Below are 21,761 nucleotides of genomic sequence, written 5' to 3'. Positions count from 1 at the left end.
GACTCCCTATGTCTTCTTTCCCCATTTACTTCCTGGAAGAGAAAGCTTCTATAAAACTTACATCAATAAATTAATATTCAAATTTTAATTTGAAGGAAATGAAGATCATTTTAAACAAAATAATACAAATATTAAAGCCTCTAAGTAACAAGATTTGTTTCAGGAATGTTAAAATTAGAATGGAAGTGTCTTTGAAAAAGACAACTCTGTGAGAGAGCCACATTTAGAATGTGTTAAGAAATATTAGTTTTATTTAACCAGTTTTCACAGCTGAATATTTATTCTATAAAAACTTTACAGATTGTACAGTTTATATATAGTTCAAACTACTAGAACAAAGAAGTAGGTCCCACAGATGCAAAAATACTGTACCAATCCAAGGTAAAGGCAGATTTACACACTGTACAGCTCTCCACTGGGAAGGGGAGGTGGGTCAGTTCCAAGTAAAAAGTTCAAAACTGTACAAAAATAAGGTTTGATTTCTTTTTCATTCTTCAGAATACATTCAATAAGATTGCAAGCACAGATACCCAAGTAATAATAGATATCTGCAGTCAGGAATCAATAACCACTCCTGAAAGGAATGCAAAATAGGTCTATTTACACAGGGCACTCTTTTACACCATACTGCATATAGTGTATCTTTCAAATAATAAAAAAAGCATAGACAAAGAACATTAAACATCTAATATAAGGTAGTTTTTTTTAAAGTTTTTTTTTTTTACTTAATAGTGTGCCAAAAGAAATTTAACTTATTAAATAATATATTCTAAGTGAACCTAAAATTTATGAACATAAAATGCATTTTTGGTGTAATACATCAATTAAACCAGCAAATATGAAAAAAAAAGAACAAAAAACAAAACCCAAACTGTATATAAAGTAGTATTTTCACCCAGCAACAGAAGCACTTACGTAGTTATTAAAAAAAAACCCAATAAAATAAACAAACAAACAGAAAACCCCAAACAAACAAACAAAAAAAAAAACCAACTCAGAGAGGCTTTTTAAAAACCCACTAAAACTAACTTATAACTTAGGATATTCATACATAAGATATTCAGTGATTCACTAATACTGCAAAACAAGCTTTATTGTGTTGTTTTTTTCTCCTTCCCCCTTCCATTTCCCTCTGGCTCTCCCTCATTCCCTTTCCCTAAGAGACAGTGGTTTCTTCATGCTGTCTAGGTAAGAATCAGACATACTCCTGTGCCCCTTCCTCCCACCCCTCTATACCTCCCCCCCAAAAAATATCAGAGTGTTTCCTTAGTATTAATCCTGAGCACACTCTCTTTTTGGGGATACATGTTATTTAGGCAACCCTAGTTACCCCAACATTTCAGAATGTTCCATTACTTGAGGTATTTCAACCTTCTTCTGCAATGCCTTTTCTCTAAGCTGACTCATTGGGCAGAGAAAGCAAGGGCTGGCTAATACCCGTTTCAATTCTGTATTCTCATGAAAAAGAAAAGCATTATTCCAGACTTCCCTGCCACACAGAAAATAATGCAACACCATTCACTTTTTAATTAATTCTCTATTTGATACAGTACTAGCCAAAGATAACAAAAACTAGAGCTTTTAAAGAGATGTTTGGTAGTGCACTCTATCATTTTTTACCTTGTGTGTGTGTGTCTACATACACACTCTCACACATATTACATTTTTTATATATATATATAAAAGACATATATAGATATATACACATACACTTGGTGTGTGTATATATCTGCATGTAACAATCAGGGAGAAAGGAGTTTTGTTCAAATTTAAGAGATACAGTACTTTAATACCCCTTGACAATAAAAGGGGAGGGGGGGTGTGTGTCCACTCCTGTTCCCAAGCTGAGCAAGGGGTTAGTTTATATAAGGTTTTTTAAATGGGCATATTTTGCTTGCCCTGCTGTCCAAGAAGTACAATTCCAGTGTCATGGGCATCTCTTCAGAACTCATCAATTCTGTTCTGCAGATATTTTAACATTGAGTCCATCCCTTGTGCTGAGCCCCAGATTTTCTTCAGAACTTCACACTCCTTTTCATTTGCTTGTTCCAAGTCCACTTTCATGATGTTACGTACTAAAGCTTTGGATTCTTCAAGTACCTAGGCCAAAATTAAAAAAGGAGGAGTTGGGTTAGTACTGCCTGAGAACCGAGTGCCCATGTGCTTCTATGGGCATATAACAACTTTATATGGAGAAATCCTGGAGCTGATTATCAACTTAAGCTTATAAATTCATGGACATAAGAAATGTTTCTCATAATCATCTTCCTTATGGCATCCCACAAAATTTTCTTTACCTTCCTTATGGCATCCCACAAAATTTTCTTTACCTTATACCAGCACAATTTAAAAGTGAACGAAAGTGTGAAAATAACGAAAACCGTAAAATAAGAATGAATATATATATATATACACACATATATATAGGTTTTTAACTACAGGCAAGTGCAAGTTTATAGTAGTGAAGGCTAATCATAACACTATTATCCCTGACTGCTTTAATAACTGGGCAGATTTTGATTTCTTGAGCACTTAAAATCCACTGAAAAAACTCCCAAATCTCATTTGTTTTTTCTGTTTCAAAAATGAATAATTTGCTTTTAAAATCCAAAATTTCTAATGCACAGAACAATTAATTTGTACAGTACCTTTCCTTGTAAGAAAGTTAAAATTACCACTATTTGATGCTATCTTTGTGCAACTGCCAGGAGTTCACACAACCACTACGTGCTACCAATAAAACGAAGTCCAGCATAATGTCAACGACTGTATTTACTGCCTTGTGTCATGGTTTAGCATAGGTTGGTTTATAGTTAAAGAGCAAATGTAATTTAAATCAGAACTCAAGCTAACTCAAGATTTCTGTGTTTCTGTGCTGATGTTAGGCAACTGTTTATACTGTTGGTTACAGTAAGCTGGACTTCAGCAACTACATTAATACTAAATTATGTACTAAAAATCCAATGCTGGTTTATGTTCCTTATCAAATGCCACAGTACACTGTAGTTAAGAAGAATCAGATGGAAACTTTAAAAAGTATCCTAAAAAACCCAAACCAGAAAGATACATAAAAAACTGTCAAACAAACACTGTTGTACTGTAATACAGTTTTGTTTTGTGAAAAGACTTTTTTTTATGACAAAAAGATCCAGTCTAATACTACTTAGATTAATTCTTATTCATCTAATCATAAAAATACAAGAAGATAAAGGAAACTTACAACTGAATTACATGTGACAAGTTCTTTAATTCGAACCATTACTTCCTGTGTGAATGTTCCTGGCCAGAACACTTGGGAGACGAGTCCTTTGGCACAAGCTTCCTGCGCCGTCAACTTCCTTCCACTGAACAACATTTCATTGGCCTGAAGGGATAAAAAGTTACTTCTGGTATGAAATGTAATGAGACAAAACTCATCAAAGGAAAAATGTTCAAAACAAATAAGAAAAATGCCTGTACTGTTTGAAATAGTTTTATTACAGCTCTTCCAAGTTTTAATTAAAAAAAAGAAAAATACTGGCCTACAGTTGGTTGGTCTGTGTTGTTGACCAGTCCTAGGTCAGTAGTCATTAAATGTGGGCAGCATCAATGATTAATGGTTAAATGTGAAAATGTCTTTTGTCATTTCCTGGCTGTCAATGTTTGTTAGCTCTGGCTTTCTTGCAGTATTGCTGACTTGGTTATCTGTGTATGTGGGACTAGGTTATAATGCCTAGAAAATCTTTAAAACAGCAACGAATACATCAGCTTGCCCTTTATAATGATGTATTCCAATTTCTGACCAAATTCATAGAAAATAAGCATTCACATTTTCTTCAAGAGTCCAATACTTAACTGAAAAATCCTTTCAGAATCTGATACAGCAGTCTTATTAAAAAACCCCTGTATTTAAGATCTTGCACATGTTTTAAGGTACAGAATCAAGTACTACCTTCTATGCAACAAGATGCCCTCTCTAGTTCTGTAAATGTTTTTGATTCGTAATTTATCATGGACTTCACTATTTACCATTTTCCCCATTAAAGCTCTGTCCTACAGCCACTTTAATTCTAGCTTTAGTGAAGTATTTCATACAGTTTGCAGTTGTTTGCAGTGACATTTACATGGAAACAGGCAGTGGAAATTAAAAAGTCAGAGTAATAGTCAACCTCAAAAAAAAAAAAAATAAAATAAAAAAAAAATCAGTGTTATTGTTTCACAATGACTTATTTCCACTGAAAAATATGACAAACCCGGTACTGGATTCTTGAAGTACAGGAAATAAGGCTGTTCTAAAACACAAACCTGACAAGTGTAACATTTCTGAGGGAAAAATACTGAGGTTTTTATTGTTGTCTAATATTGGAAATTTAGGTAATTATTTCAGCAAATTTCAATTAAGGATCTCAAATAATTATTAACTAAATAAATAATTATTTGCTGTGATACCATGTTCCTGATATTGCCATTTTACACATGAAACAATCTGGAAACTGCAGTCTCTTATTAATTCCTTTGTAAAGAAATACAAAGTCTGGGTTCTACTGGCAGCTTACTTCCTGACTGTCAGTCCATTAGGAATGCAAGAAGAAAACCCAACCAGTTTCCAGGCATATTTTACTTTGATTTCACCATCAGCACCTCTCTCACAGTTACTATGGAAAGCTGTGATTCACATATATTAGTTTATAAAAACCCAAATCTCTTGCACTACGATCGAATTCTATATCCTACAGTTCTACCTTCTGTGAACACAATATCAAATACATAACATTCATTAACCATTCCTTCTCATTTTCCAGAATCTATGTGAATAATAATAATCTGAAATACTAGTTGAAAATCAGAGATATACACATGGTTGTCTAAAAAACAAATCCTTTTTCCCACACAGTTGGGAAAACTTATTCTTCCAAAATAATTTAAAGAACACTTAACATTTCTATAACAGATCAAAATGTGAAGTCAATCAAACTAGTACTTAGGATAGGCAAACATTTAAGACAGGTGGCCAGGTCTACATATTCTTCACATGTATCTTTGCAAGGATAAAAAGGAATGCTAGAAAATCTTTTTTTTCTTCCCTAAAACTCAGCAACTGCTGAGTTCTCCTGAACATGAAACACCATAAGTGAGAATGGTGCAGTTATCTTATTTCTGCCAGCTGTAACACAGTATTAGCATAAAATCTCACTAGAAATGAGCATTCCCATTGATGTTCTCACTTGACAGGTTTTGAAGGGAAATGGCTTGCTCTGGCATCTTCACTTTTGATCTATACACAGCATCTGCTGAAGACCAACTGCTAAACAAGCTTTAATCACAATCATGCCTTGTACCTGCTGTAAAAATTAACTCACTTGGTGGTTGCTTTCCAAGAAACAGACTACAGCAATAGAAGTGAGTACGATAAAAATATTTCACTAAGATTCTCATTAGCAACCTTCATCTTCTACTCTGAGTAGAAAATGTCTCCTTCCACAGAGGAACTTCACTTGGACCTCTAGACTCTCTTCCAGTGAGGGCTTTGGAGCTCTCTGGGGTTCTTTTGTGTAAGGCCACAGGCAGCAGGGGCCATGGAGCACCTCAGCTCTCTTGCACTATGATCAGGAGGCAGCTGGCCTCTGAACAGCCCCAGATCCTAGCTGTGATGTGGACCCTAGGCACCATGGAACTGTGTTTCCCTCATGACTGACAGAAAAGCTAAGAAATCCTGCCAAGTGTGCTGGGGACTGGCAGGGAGACCCAGTGTGTGATGTGTGATCACACAGCTCCTGGGACTTTTTATCTGGGACAACCAGAGCAAGAGCTCCACGGCAGAGACATAATAACATCTCCCCATACAGACATCACCTTAATGTCTATTACATATTTTCCTCAAAAGTCTAAAGCCAAGTTTAGGAACACTTCTATAATTCTTGGTAATTCCAAGATGGTATCAGTTTTGAATCCTAAGGTTTGGGCTTCAAATTTCCTGTAATAAACCCACAGTCCAAAATGTTTGTTAAAAAAAAAATAAAAATAACCCATCCATGACAGACCCACTCACCCACAGAAGGTGACCACACATGGAAGATATTTCCAGCAATCTTGCAATGGAACATTTTTACATAGGTGTAGCTAACATCGCATTGTAAGACTGACTTACAAGAGGTAGGGGTGGCACTACTCCTGCTGAATCAATACATTTGTAGAAAAGGTTATGATACATACGGAGGCCTTAATTCTTTGTTTTGTATATTTTTTTCCACCTCAATGTTTTGCATTTCACTCATAACATCTTCCTGCTGACTTTTTCTCTTTTACAGACAAAAAGCATGCTTTTTTATCAAAGTCTTCAGTGTGGATTCTGAACATATTTCATGAATGTGCTGAAAAAAGTTCAGCTTTGTCCCATAGAGACACTGCTATGCTCCAGAGAGTCAAGGACAGTACAAAAACAGTGGACTTTTTCCCCTTTTTGGACTGATCATTTTGGAATTGTTACTACTGGAAGCTTTCAATTTAAATCTTTATATTTAAGAATGAGAGCATTCACAAACACACATGAAAGAGTACACTAGGGAAGAGCTTCTTGTGTTTTTTGTACAACTTCTAAAGAAATGAAAAGTAACAACCACAAGTCTTTAGAGGACGAGGATGAATGGAATGGATGGATGAATGGATGGATGGCCAAATAAAAAGGGAAAGGAACAATCAGTAGTTTGAAACATGCTAAGATATTAAAGATACTCTTATAACTATTAATCTATTTCAGTTACCTTTTCTGTTCTCTTCTAGAAACTATATCCAAATATGACACCATTAGCTATTAGATCTTTTACAACTGGTGTTTCAATATACTGAAATACATATTTTTAAATCAATAAATACCTACAGGGAAAGAATGGCTTTTATAATAAACAACAATTTTGGAAAACAGGTGTAGCCACAAGCACTTGTTTCATACTGTCCAAACTGGAATGGGACATAGGTCTAAGTTTTCAAAGAACACAGCATGAAAAAACACTAAGCAACATGAAAACAACGTAGGCAATAGATTCTTTAATAGCTTTTTGTTAGGAGTGCATGGAAGCTGAAATAGTTATTTTGCATAGTGGCATAAGACTGCTTCTGGCTGGTGTCACAGTACTCTGCTGTGTAGTGACACTGAGTGCCACGCTGGTGCTGTGCCAAATGCAAGACACCTGTGGCTGGTCCCCACAAGGCAGCACCAGGGCAGGTGTGTCTTGGTACAAAGGACATGACCCTTCTGACACCATCAGGGGTCAAAGGTGGGATTAAGTCCCGTACCTGCTTTCTGTTCCGTGCATGCAACTGAAAAGTAAGTTGTAAGAGCATGGAGCAGAAAAGCTATAAAGGGTGGCTTCTCATGAAAGGCTTTCATGAGAGAAAGAAAAAAATTAAAAACGAGACAACACAGGAAGGCAAAAAATCTTGAAATCACACTGGATAAATTATCCCAACTGAATTGTGAAGCTGTCAGCCCCTACCCTGCAAGCTACTTACAGAAGCCAGGCCCATTATCCGAGGGAATGTAAGGGATGAACATCCATCTGGACTTTGTCCAAAAGTAGTGTATGGTGTCTGAAACCAGGCCTTCTCGTTGGCCCAAACCACGTCACACAGAGGCAATATAGATGCTCCAAGTCCAATGGCTGGGCCATTTACTGCTACAATGATAGGCTTCTTAAACTGAATAAAAGTATTCACAAAATTCCTGAAGAGAAACAGAAACATGCGCTCACTACATATACTGAGAGTGTAAAATATACCAGCCCTTGAAAGCTCCATAATAATTCATCTCCACAGTAACATCACTTTCAAAACCAACCTGATAACCTTCCACAATGAGGTGGTTATTCGGTGGATGAGGGGAGAGATGTGGATATTGTCTACACAGAGCTCAGAGTTAGGATTTCAGCACTGTCTCTCATAAGAGTTTCATAGTCAAGCTGTCGATGTATGAGCTGGATGAGCAGACAGTGAGGTGGACTGAAACATGTCGGAATGGCTGGCCCACAGGGTGGTGACTCATGGCACAGGCCAGTGATTTAAGTGTGGCACCCAACAGGGTCAGTGATGGGTCCAGCACTGTTCAACAGCTTCACTGATGATTTGGTTGATGGGGCTCAGTGTATCCTCAGTAAGTTTGCTCAGGATACAAAACCAGGCTGATACACCAGAGGATTGTGCTGCCATCCAGAGGGACCTTGACAGGCTGGAGAAATGAGCTGACAGGAACCTCCTAAAGCTCAACACAGGAAGTGCAAAGCATTGTGCCTGGGGAGGAGCAACCCCAGGCATCAATATATGCTGGAAGACAAGCTGGAAAGCAGCTTGGCAGAAATTGAGCTAGGGGTCCCAGCAGAGTTGAACTTGAGCCAGCAGTGTGCCCATGCTATCCTGTGCTGCTTTAGGAAGAATGTTGTCTGGAGGTTGCAGGAGTTGATCCTGCCCCTCTGCTCAGCCCTAGTGTCATTATGGAATTCTCAGTAAAAGGGAGACTCCAGATGGTCTAGTGAAAGGCCATCAAGGTGACCCAGGGACTAAGTGAGCTGGGCCTGCTCAGCCTGGAGAAAAGAAGGCTCAGGGAAATGTCATCAATGTGTAAAAGTACCTGAAAGGCAGTGCAAAGAGGACAGAGCTAGTGGTGCCCACTGAGGCAGTGGGCACAAATTGAAACATGGGAGGTTCCCTCTGAACAGCAGGAAACACTTTTTTACTGCGAGGATGACCGAACAGGCAGCCAACAAAGTCATGGACTCTGTCTTGGTAGACTAAAAAAAAACCCAGGAAATGGTCCTGGCCAACCTGCTCTAGGTGACCTTGCTAGAGCACACTGAACAAGATGCCCTGCAAATGTCCCTTCCAACCTCAACCATTTTCTGATTCAGTAAAAGCCTAGCACTGCTCCCAGCCCTATACATCACAGTAGTTGCACAGGTACAGATTTCACACCCCTCTACAAGCATCAGCTGATACAGCACTTCGGTACGTTCATGTGTCCCACAGCTCTCAGATAAGGCTGAGGCCTTTCCTCACCTCTGGGCACCACAACTGTGGCATGGCCCTGCTTGGTCCTCACTGTACGGATGTATGGCATTGGTATAAGGTAATTCCCTGTGTTTTTAAGTGACAGTAATAAGGTATAAACTAAAATGGGCAAATCATTATTGATCATCATTAAGGAGCTTATCTTAACAAATAAATCTGCTTTTTAAAATTATGAACACGTATAGTAGAGCTCTATCATCTCATATCACACACCTGTAAACTTCCCCATCTCATCTCCCTTCTTTTGGTTGGTAATAATGTTCTGGGTACTATGCTATAATATATGCATATTATCATACTCACTGACAACAAAAAATGACAATTCATTCCAGTACCCACAAAATATGGACACTCCTCTGCTCTCAAACAGTAGTAACTCCAAGAGCCTCTTAGGAAAAAACCAGCCATGCGTGTATGAATACATACACAGGTAATTTTAAAGTTTGCTCCCTATCTGTGTTACATTTTCGTATTTCTGCAAAACAGGACAATTTTATTATATTGTATTCAGCACTAAAGGTTATCACACTCCTTCTTAACTCATTCTAGTGAGGTGAAATAGCTAAATGCAGAAAAACCAAATCTAAACCTGGAATTATCTCATGTAAGTCATTATACAAACATCCCATCCACAGACTTAAGATAATTTTAGTAACATCTGAATATCCCAGAGAGGGCCATCTCTAGAATATATATGAAAAATCCTTATTTGAGAGGGATGGTGTGTATTCGTAAGTCTTTTAAGTCACCTTCGCCCGTTTTATTAACAATGAATATTAGGTGAAAAAACAGGTTTCTGGAAAGGCCCAAATTAAAACAGTGATAGAAGCTCACTGCTAAGAGCTTTTGGCCATATCTGAAGTCACTGCATAAGCAACTTTTATATGAAATGACTGAAGAATTTCCTTTGATAAAAATAACTATAACCATCTTTACAAACCAACTGTGTCTCCAATGAAACAGGCTTCACATGTCCATGGCCTTTTTTTAGAAACACCACTGATAACACAATGTTTTAGAATGACCACTGATAACAACAACAGAAGAAGGGCTCTGAAAGATATATAGATACTTCGGAAGAATGCAAGAGACCAGGATCTCAAAACCAGTGATCAAATATACTTGTTTGTAGTGTTAAAATGTGTCTCCAAGATCCGTATTTTTTTTCCATATATTTCCTTCTATGTGGGAGTAGTTCAGCTCATTTTGTTTAAATGTTAGGTTTGGTACCTAGCATTGTGATGATGAGCACCAGTATTAATCTACTCCTCTAAAATATCCATTATTCCACTTCTTTGAACATACTGTATCAATTTACTCATTCAATACACATCTGGAATTTTGGTGTATTAAATTGGTTTTCCTGAAATTCGATGGCTATTGAAGGATTTTAATATTGGTTTTAACTGGAGGTGTATATTACAATACTCCCAGTTTTCACTGTTAAATTTTAAAATTAAAAATGCAGGAAATGACCACCCAAATAGAAAAAGACAGGGAGCATAAAGAAGTGCTGCACGCTATAATGTAACAGGTCAATGTCTGAGATCTTTTTGAATAGAAGGCTTTTGAAATAAAGACAGAACAAGCCAGGCCACATGCTGAAAAATACCCATCAGATGACTGAAGACAGTCATACATACCTAATAGCTTCTGCCATCTTAGTGCTTTCCTTTTTTCTATCATCCGTTAAACGTCGTATAAAATAAATAAAATCAAGACCACAGCAGAAAATGCTACCAACTGCACTGAACAGCACAAGTTTACTGTCATCTGCAGCTGCTGTGTTCAGTGCACTTTGGACTTCCTTCATAACCTGAAAAATAAAAGTTTCATAAGAATAATTTTAATCCATCATTACAAAGTAGCATGTTGTTCTCTTCCCTTCCTCCCCCTATGGGACTCTTCAACATCTTTAATTTTTCCTTAGGATCCACTCAACCATCTTATTAGAAAAGTTAACTTTCTTCATTATTCAAAAAAAGGGAAGTGAATGTATTAGAAACTTTGCATTTCAAAAATGTAATTAGACAAAGATAATTAAATCATTACAGAAAGATCTATTAGATGTTATCTGTAACTAAAGCACTCATTCAGCATTTCTGTAATTTGGACAGCAGATGGCATATGCAACCAATACAGAAAAAAAAGAACCTTAATTGAGGTTATAGATTTTTTCAAGTTGCACTTCGTAAATCACTGCACATCTTATAAGACAGTACACGTCAACATGGCCAGACAACAGGGTCTTTAAATGCAAGTGAATTACACATAAAGTAAACTGTACATATAACACCTTGCAAGTAAGAACCTGTATTATGTTTTGTGTACGTTTGTGCCTGAGTAACAAGCAGAAATGAGACAAGGACTTCAAATTCCCCTCCCAAAATCAGAATTGTTCTAACCTCTGGATTTAATGAATTATTTTCAGATGATTTTGTTGACAGCAAAATGTGTGTGAATCCATCCTGTTTCCTGACAACAATGTCTCTGTACCGGTACGCGCTCTCCGTTTGTCTCACACTGAAACGTAGCCTTTTATCAAAGGGTTGATCTCTCCTGTCATCAATAAACCTTCGTTTGCTGGCTGTCACTCCTGTTACAGATGTCTGGATGTTGGTTGTACCATTGGCTGCTAATGCTTCCATAAAGGTGGGTGTACCTGGAAATAGTTTAAGCAAGTACAATTACACTTGATTAGCTCACCCATCTCAAAATACCTATTAACATGAAAACATAATTCATGCATAATTTCTTAATATGAAACTCATATTAACACACAGTAATTATGAAACTCAGTCTCCTGCAAGTTACCGAAAGACACACTGCGCACAGAAGTGGCAAAGGGATGCAAGACATTAATTTTATCATTTTGAGAATATACCATCAGAATAAGCCAAACAGGCCAGCTGTCATGTACCTATTTTCAGAAGGGGAAAAAGGTGTATTTAATGTTCCTAACACCGGTGCACTTCAGTAGGTTGACGGTCTGCTTTCTCCCTTTCCTACTTTTCAAAGTCATTTAACAGCATCACCATCACTAAGAGAAAACAAAAGCCTTTTGTTTCAAACATCAGAAGTTATTATAAAGAAAAAGACACTTAGAATAAACCAAGTAACAAAATTGACTGACAAGATCATAAAAAGTGTGATAGTCTTTAAAGAAAAATGGAAATGAAGAAATGCAGACTATACTTCTCTGGGAGGAGCACAAGACCCATGCAGTGATGCATATTTTAATCGATTCACAGACAATGAGATCTTTCTCATGTTAAACATTTTTTGCTATTGGAATTGGTAAATAGACAATTAAGTTTTGCTGGTCTTATTCCCAGTCCCTTACACAGAGAGAGTTTGAAGGCATGCAAGTAAACAGGCCATTCCTCATGTCACAGAAGGGGCAGGTTTTTCTGTAGTCCACATAATACCAAATAGAGAATATAAAAGAACATACTGGAATGCCTCTGTATGTTTAGGTGTCTGTGCAAAATCTCCACAGAATTTGTCATACTAAAGTAATAGAGTGTGCACAGGACAAGGAGGGGTAAAAATTTTGGGGAAGTGTGTTAGAGTCGAAGACAGTAAAGTTTTGAAAGATTTTTCCTGAAAATTGAGCCCTGAGACTAAAATCTTCTGGAAAGCCACTGTCCTTATCTCACTAACAGGTACTTCAGAACATCATGCATACAGTGTCTTAAGAAGTAGAGTTAAACCATGTATAAGTAAGTTATTAATTGTTATTGTAATTTGTCATCATCTTTCTGAAGTTATGTTTTAAAATTAAATTATTTCAAATTTTGTTTTTAACTACAACATACTTGAAATACTTGTGGGTCCAATGAAAACATTAAAGAGGTTCACTTAAGCAACTGGAATATCCAATATCTTGACATTTCCACTGTATTCAAGTGCTGTTTACATTGACTTACATGAAGTATGAGAGAGACAATAAGAGAAGAGACTAAATTTAATTAAAATTTAGAACATTATACATTTTTCTATTTATATTGCAAAAGTTGTCTCTGGATATAATGAAGTTTTTATAGCAAATATTTTATTATAAATACTTTATAATTAATTAAGCAAGTTGTCTGTTTAAGGATCTATACAATAATAAAAATTTATTCTACTTTTTAAGGTCTTTCTTGTTGTATTAGTGATTTAATCCTCTCACCATCTTGCTATTTTGTGAAGAAGTTAAAGATATCTCGGAATTTTTTAGTTTAAAGCCAAGAGTAAGAAATTGGATTCAGTTTGTGGTAAGTTTTAGAAATAGATGAACAAAAAGAAATGGAAAATTAGTATTTTGTATTGTCACAAAAAATTCACATTTATTCCCAAATTTTCCATTGCTTATTTTTTTTCATTCCAGCAGAATGAATAAAAAATTCGGTGTATACTAAATATGAAGTTGATGAAGAATGCTTTTAATTTTTTTCCCTTGCAAACCATATTATGGAAATTACATTCCTTTAAAAGAATTCTCTTGAAAGGGAATTTGCAGGAACACCAATGCTGCCCCATACTTCCTTAGGAACACAAGATGAAATGGTATCACAGGCTTGGTTTTCCATAGAAAATGTATATTAAAACAACTGAAATCACCTCTGATTTTTAAACCCTGATCCGAGTTTTTTACGTCTTTTGTCTTAGCCACAGTGAAAAACATGGAGAATTGGGAGAGCAGGATAGACTAGACTAAGCCAAAGAGTCAGTAAACTTGTTCAAGACCTTTGAGCCTGTATTTTCACACAGCTCATCCTTCCAAAGATATACTCAAATACGAGAAAATTACTTTTGAGATGCAAGAAGACAATGATTATATACTTTGAGAGACAAAACTTCTGTCAAGAAAGATCAAGATGTAAACACCACAGGCCAATTTTCATGTTTACTGAACTAGCAAGAGACCTGCTTTTTTATATAAACTTTGTCTACACTTATCAATAGCTTGGAGTTTCTTTCAAACCACAAGCAAGAGACAGCTGCAGTTCGGAGGCAGAAGTCTCCTCTTTCCAATCATGTAAATACACTTCTAGGATACTCAGACTGGAATAAAAAAAAATCTGTCAGCTTTAGAAACCATAATTCTGCACAAGAAGTCTCAGCCAGCCAGTACAGATCAGAATATGGCACCAAAAGGGTTAAAACACGTTAACATTTGTCATTACCGATGGAAGTTTGGGACCCTGCATACTTGACAGCACAGGGGGCTCTTTCTCTTGGCATTTGGTCCTTGGAAGCAAAGGGACAACTCAACATAAACCAGTATTTCATTTTGTAAGTACATAGCCAAAGGTGGTTTTGATGCTCAGGCTTGAACACGCAGTACAGCAAATAGGGACAAAAATAAAAAAGTTCAATTGAGAGTTAACTGTATTGCCAGAGATTTCATCACATGAACACTTTACATTAAGGTTACTTATCTTCAGGATAATTTCAGCTATATTTTAATATTTTAAAACAGAGTTTTGTAACAAACCAAAAGCAGTTCTACATTTTAAGACATTAATGGAGATAGCATAACAAAGATAAAACACCACAGCCCTCTCCTTTCAAACTGAGCTTCCAAAAATAAGTAAGGACTTGGAAAAAATGACAGTTTACCCTGGATATTGCCAACTAATGAAGAACTATTTGTTTAAGGTGTAAACAAACAGCTTATAGTTATATAAAAACTTTGTCACCTGCAAATTATTAACATGTTTTCAGAGCTGAAGACAGTACTACTACTGGACGAAGCCAAAGCTTCACTGTATAGATGCAAAAGGAAGTTAGGAGGAGTACTTTGTTTTGCAGCTGCTGGCCAAAACCTGGTAACAGTCAGCAATTTCATGCAACTGCCCTTGGAGGGGAAAAAAACCCTAAAGCTATGAGCAACAGATAAGAAAGGAGCTGGTCTTATCCAAAGGAAGACAGACACAAAATACCAGTTTTGGGAAATGGGCAGAACAAAGGTGTTTTTGTTAAAAACACAAGTTACACTCACTTCACAACAATCCAAAATTAAAATCCCAAGCACCTCTCTAAGATATTCATGCCTTACTGCTACTGAGAAGTTCAGTTTAGCTTACATATCAAACTTTGAATACAAATACTCCCCTTCCTGTGACAATACTGGGGATACATCTGAAGAGACGGTCTAAAACTAGCCAAGTTTCTTTTGCATGCTTCTTTTCGGGTACATATGTGTTGGTGCTCTAATTTAAGGTCTGACTGACAGAGTATGTGGTCTCTGAAAGTTTAGCATAGATGCCTAAGGAACAAGCATAAGAACATGAGAGGTGTGAACAATACTGTCTGAGTATTTTCTTTAACTCCAGCAACCAGAAACTTAGCAATTACTAAAATTCGCATGCCCAGAACCATAGGCTGCACTAAACCCCATGTAATTAAATTCTTCTTCTCCACGGGATTGTCCAATTTACTTTTGAAACCACTATGGGTTTGTCTTCCAAAGTATCTCTTGGCAGCAAGTTCTGGAACATACATGTTGACTTTCTTCATTCCTTTCATCACTGCCCTTCTTCAGATTGACTAGCCCCAATTTTATTTCCCTTTTCTTTTTCCAGAAGCCAGTTCAAGCCTGCCATTCTTCTCCATGCTTCTCCCTCTTCTACTAAGTCTTGGAACAGGGCCCAAAATAGGACACAATATTCAATATGGATTTTGTGGGGTTTTTTTAAAACTATGGCCAAACAGATGCTTGCAGAGAACTATCCAAAACAAATCCAATGCCCTTTCCCTGAGCAGCAGCACATAGCCAGGAACCAGTCACTGTTTTATGTTTTCTACAGGCAGTTTGGTATGTAAGCCTGTTTTGTCCCCTCCTCAATGCCTGGCATTCATCTGCACTGAATGTCAGCTCTCATTTTAATCATGAAATCACTCAGTATTTTCAGACAAGCTTGACATGCTTACAAGGAGCTTCGGGAACTCCAATATCTTTCCTGTACCCTGCTGGCACCACTTATGTCCTTTCCTACACTAAGTGATGCAGGGGTTAATGAGAAGCATCCCACTTGAATAAGTAAATGAACAAACACCATCAGCAGCAATGTCTCCTAGTGTTAACTGCAGAAATAAAACTGCAACTGTAACTGATTACAACTCAAGTACCAGACAGGGAACAATATGATCTGGAAAACTGATTGGTAAAAACAACTTGAATTTTCAACGAAAAAAATAAAATCCAGTGCTAGAAGTAAGCTACATTTTTTCCCCAAGTCCTTTCTGTACTTCTACTTCTTCATTGTACCCTCTATATATAATACACAAGAGTTCAACATTAGTTGTCCAGTGCAGGTTGCCTCACATTTAGTTTTTTGCCTGCAAACAGAGGTGTTTTGTTACATGTTCATATGTATTAGCAATCTCTAACTGTAAACACTGTTAAGCTTTTCCAGTCTTAACTCTGCACTACATCAAGTATTTCACAGGAGACAGGAATTCCAGACAGTGATACCACAATGCAAACATAATGCAGAAGAGTTTCCAGTATTTTTTCCACTTCTTCTACAGCGATTACACAGGAAATATCTTAGAATTGTAGTGTATTGGCACAGACTAGAGAAACTAAAAATGAGGGTTCTAAACCTCGTATGTATGTGCCTATTTTTTGTCTGAGCATGCATATTAATAGCACTTCCATTTTTGAATCAAACAGAAGTTCCCCTTACTTTGAAACGTCACAATGAATTTTTGCAAGAAAAAGAAGTCTCAATTTATTGTACATTCCACCTAAAATGCTGATTTGCTCTGTGTTTCTGAAAGAGTGCTCAGAATATGCCGGTCACTTAGGTAAGAAAGATGCAACTTCGGTTAATTCTTTTCAGCATATGATGTTCTACTGATACAGAGTACAAACCAACAGTGCAACCAGCAGTAAGTTGTGCACACCCCAGCATCAGAACAGGCATCCCCAAAGATGCCTTGGAGGAGAGGGGGTGGGAAAAGGACAGTATTCCTTCCAATTATAGGCTGATGATCCCTGCAGTATCCTGCTGCTGATACCCTCCTCAAAACTCTTGCTGTGAGGAGGGAGGGAGTGTTTGTGTGCTGTACCATTATCCTTGCTAAATAAAGTTAACTACTTTTGAGTCTGTTTCAAGGAAGTTGTTACACAGGGAACCATTAGATGTTCTTCAGCCACCTTCCGTTGTTTTTTGAAAATATGTCACATTTCAGTGCAACAAAACTACAAACTGTAGGTTTTAAGAACAGATTAAATGGCAAATTATGATAGAACTTGGTGGAACATCAGCAACAGGAAACTACAACTCAGCAGCAAACAGTCATGCAGTGGCTGGCAGGCTTGATTGTCAGTATCCACCTCCAAATCCTAAAAAGTCCTTTTCTTGTGCTTTTTAATTACTACTTTTTTCCATATATTTTGTATAGGTGTTAATTGTAAATGTCACTTGGAAACATTGCTATTATTACACCTACATTTCTTACAGGACACTGCTGTTGTGGACAAAACAAATATGAGAAGAGAAACACACATGTGCCTCAGTAATATTTCTCTACTCAACTTTTCAAGTTCTTCCATCTTACACTAGCTTTTAATCTTGGCTGTCAAGTTACATTTAGAGTAACTTGAGTCTGTAGCAGCCTTTTCCCCCTTGTGTAGAAAGTTTTCTCTGATTCTTAGATTACTTAGAGCATCAAATATATGTTATTTTAATATTGTTAGGAATAGGGCAGCATTACTGGTCATACTGGACTTTAGTAGATTACAGGCTATTAATTATTTCTGCTTTTGAATGTTGCTCCTTTTCAGAGCATAAGTATCTGTGTGAAGATAAACTCATAATGCCAACCAAAAACGCAACGAATCAGAACATAAAATTCTATTACTGGAAGTGGGCAACAAATACAAGTGAAAATGGCATTTTTTCATCCTTGAATTAAATAGATTTACCTTAGCCTGTTTTACATTGCATAAATGGAAATTTAAAAAAAATGGCATATGTTAAAAAAATGGGAATAACAAAACACTAGACCTAAGATTTTCTAAGACCATGCTCACAGAACCAACAAGGATAACGTTAATAATAGATAAATTGGCAACATATCTTTTAAGGAGCATGATTAAGTTTTACTGTCTTTGAAGAGGAACTGTGCATTTTATGCATAATGTATTAAGTAAACATTCCACAGTCTCTCAGTGGAGAGAAAGTGTCCCCCTCCTAATAACTCCAAAATGTTTTCCAAAGACTTCTCCGTTCTTATTATTTCACCAAGAATAGAGGGGAAAAAAACCCACTCCTCAGCAATTTTTTTTCTCCTTTATTATGCATCAAGATAAATTAGAGCTGTTCTGCTTTCCCCTTCCACTGCAGTTTTAGCCTGTTTTTGGAGTGATTTATCTTCCACTTAATCTATAGTCAAGATGCTACTGACAAATAGAAAACAGTGCACATGACTATTCTTACCATTTTAGATGGCTGTAAGGAAAAAAAATATATATAAAAATATCTAAGTGCCTCCAATGTTACTCCAGTCAAGAAATCCCAGCCATATTTCACAGCAGCATGCATCAAAGTATTTGATGTGGGAAGCAAAGAGTTAGTTTCATTTCTTTCTTTCATGAATAAGTCCAATACGCCTTTCCCAGGTTACAGACTCCTTTTTGAGATCTTTTAATACTGGGAACATTTCATAAGGGAAAACTCTTCTATCTTGATATTTTTGGAGCTGCAGGTTATGATACCACAGCATTCCTTCAAAATGCTTTAAAATTTGAGAGTTAAGCAAGGACATCTCTTGGGGCTCATCTACAGAGGGAAGCTATTGCAAAATAGGCTACGGTTTAAACTTGAAGTATACCCAGCTATTTCACGCTAACTCCTAAGGTGAACACATTCTATATTAAGAGCACTTCACTGCAATTTAATCCAATCCCCTGAGTGATGTGAAAAATGGCTCGTCTAGAACAGATACTGCCAAAAGACATCCCAGTAGTTTCACCTATAGACACAAACATATACATGCCATAGCACACAGTATATAATGCTTGTAAGGACATTATGAATGAAATTTAAATAGATGGGTATAATAGTGTATCAGCAGAACACCTTTGCTTACCTTTTTTTTGAAAACAAATGTGAATACTAATTGACAGATTCATTCTTATCACACAGACAAGGCTTTCAATACCAGAGTTTGCAAGAGCTCTATTCACAACTGCCCCCAAAACCATTTGGTATTTCAATGCAAAAAACTAGACAGAGAAGGCTCAGGACTTCGAGAGGTTCAAGACACTGATGTGCACGTGTTAAACTTTCCAGGAAACCCTGAGATCAGAGTGGGGGAGTATCCCAGCTGGAAAAAAGCACTTCTATTTTTATGTATCTACCTCAAGAAGGTCCATGTCTTTCCAGCCACTATCTGATGTCTGCTATTCATAGAAGCTGTCTCAACCTCCTGTGGGATATTCAACAAGAGATTCATTAAGAGATGGCAAATTAACCTGAAGCCATCTTCCAGTACACAAAGGCACATAGCTGTGTGCCCTAACACCACCAGCTGCACTTTGTACTTGAGAAACCTGCAATGCTGTATACACATGCAAACTGTTCTCCAGCAGCACCCTCATCAGAAATTACTGACCTTGGAAGAAGTAACTGGTTGGGATGGGAAGCAGAAGAGCAAAAGAAAAGTCTCTGACTTTTCTAAGAGGTTCCTAAAACCCTCAAGTGAAAAACTAAATATTGCAGTGCTGGGTATGTAGTCCTGATCCTTGCACTTAAGCAAGAGAGTTGCCAGCTCCTTGACCACTTCTGCTGCGTGAAGGGGTATGGAGTGAAAATCAAGAGCTGGGCATTGGCACCAGTGGGAGAAGATAGGGTGAAAAGAAGATTACAGGTCTTGGGAAAGTGTAAACACAGTTTTAGAAAAAAACATTCTCTGAGGAATGGGCAATGAAAATTACCTTTGGGTATCCCATGCAATAGGTGCTAGATAGTCAGATGCTCTGAACTGAAAAAGTAATTCAGAACAGAATTACAATGCCAAATCCACCCTTTTATACTGAAGTTGCAGAGGATATTATCTATTGGCAACAGCTGAAAGGAGGGAGGCATGATGGAAAGGAGTGACAACCTGTGCTTTGAAGCTGAATCTGGTCTCTCCTGTCTGTTTTTTGTCTATATTAGGTAGGATCAGCACACATATGAGCACCTGCCTCAACCGGAAAACCTGTGGAGTATATCCAGTAATACCCTCATAATAATCACTATCATCAAAAAAATACTCCACTGAAACAATAAAATAAAAAAAAAAACCTCAGAGAAAGTCCTAAAGTCAACAAGTCTACCAAGAGTAAGACTTGGATCAGATACTTTGCATGAGGAAAAATATGACAACCTCTTTCAATTAGGCTTTTTCCTGTACCACTGCAGGCAATTACTAGAAAACACAGGAGGCACTTGTCTTCATATCATTTTGCCCTGACTGCAGTACAAATGGTATAGCTCTGCACACCTGGGATTTGCAGATACAGCAGAGATCCTGAACATGGTGCACAGCAAAAGAAGGACACAGATCTGCTGGTACAAATCTGGAGACCCTGGAACAGGCTGCCCAGAGAAACCATGGATGCCCTGCCCCTGGAAGTGTCCAAGGCCAGGCTGGATGAGGCATTGAACAGTGTGTTCTAATGGAAGCTGTCCCTGTCATGGCAGAGGGGTGGGATGATCTTTAAGGTCCCTTCCACCCCAAACCATTCTACGGCCACTAGGATGGCCACGAGTCTTGGGAAAATACCCATCATAAGAAAAAGTTTTCATCAAATTTTGCAACAAAGTGGTAAATAAATAATCCTTCTCCCCAAAAATGCCCACAATAATCACAGGGAAATAACCACAGCTGAAAGCAGTGAGCAGAGAAGGCATCTCTGCCAGCAGTTGGAAGGGCTGGAGGCAGTGAGCTGCCCTTACACAGCAGGATGGATCACATGCATGGGCTCTGTTTGGGTGCATGCTTTTCATATTGTTGAGGAAAGCATAAGTGCCTGTGTAACACCTTAGGCTTTCTACTTCATTGACTATTGTCATATTTATGAACAAATTATCAAAGTACAAAAATCTCACAGACAAAAAACCTGAACTGATAAGTCCATAAACCACTAATTAAGTAATTAACACATGCTGCCATACATAGAAAATGTTTCAGAGCTACCCAAGAGGCTTCCCTCAGGCGACAAAGCAAGGAATATAGAAGCCAGGATTATTAGTTACAGGTGGTCCCTATCCCCAAAATCTATTTTTTCTTGTAATAATCTGCTTTTATGAAGTACTGGATTTTTTTCTTTACAGAAATTATTAGAACCTAGATTAAAACAGTACCAACAATGATTCTATTGCTATACAGAAGAGACAGCTAAAGAAGCAACAGAACTAGCATGGTGATATTTAAGTGGGACATACTATTTCAGCAGGACCAATGTACAAATATGAAACCATACCCTCTGAATTATTACAAAGACTAATACTAGGAGGCTGAAATTTTGAAGGGGAAAAAAAATCAAGAAATTTGGAAGTTACATCTGTGGCAGAGAAAACAACCACCCAACAGAAAAACATGTGGCAAGTAAGGTAAATTTCCAAACAAGTTTCATAAAAGACAAACCAGTTAAGGTCTATCTCAGAGAGTAGGACTTAGCAATTACTATCAATCCTACCAAAACCAAGGGAGGTTTAGTTAGGTACCATAATGGCTGT

At 37.3% G+C, this 21,761-nt stretch overlaps 1 protein-coding gene across 5 annotated transcripts in view; it reads right to left on the bottom strand.

Annotated features, from left to right (window-relative positions):
* Positions 1-222: 222 nt before the first annotated feature.
* The window catches only part of CDYL (chromodomain Y like), a 108,669-nt gene continuing 87,130 nt past the window's right edge, over positions 223-21,761 (bottom strand). For all 5 annotated transcript variants that reach the window (XM_086900585.1, XM_086900581.1, XM_086900588.1 and 2 more), the window contains 5 exons: positions 11,442-11,698; positions 10,680-10,852; positions 7,489-7,699; positions 3,221-3,364; positions 223-2,100 (listed from right to left, as the gene is read on the bottom strand). In XM_086900585.1, the coding sequence (XP_086756711.1) occupies positions 1,942-2,100; positions 3,221-3,364; positions 7,489-7,699; positions 10,680-10,852; positions 11,442-11,698 (944 nt within the window). In that variant the 3' untranslated portion in view covers positions 223-1,941. The remainder of the gene's footprint in view (positions 2,101-3,220; positions 3,365-7,488; positions 7,700-10,679; positions 10,853-11,441; positions 11,699-21,761) is intronic.

Source organism: Cyanistes caeruleus, chromosome 1, assembly GCF_971803275.1.
Source record: "Cyanistes caeruleus chromosome 1, bCyaCae1.hap1.1, whole genome shotgun sequence".
Lineage (NCBI taxonomy): Eukaryota > Metazoa > Chordata > Aves > Passeriformes > Paridae > Cyanistes > Cyanistes caeruleus.
The sequence above is the reverse complement of the archived record's forward strand: the minus strand, read 5'-3'. Positions and strand labels throughout refer to the sequence as shown.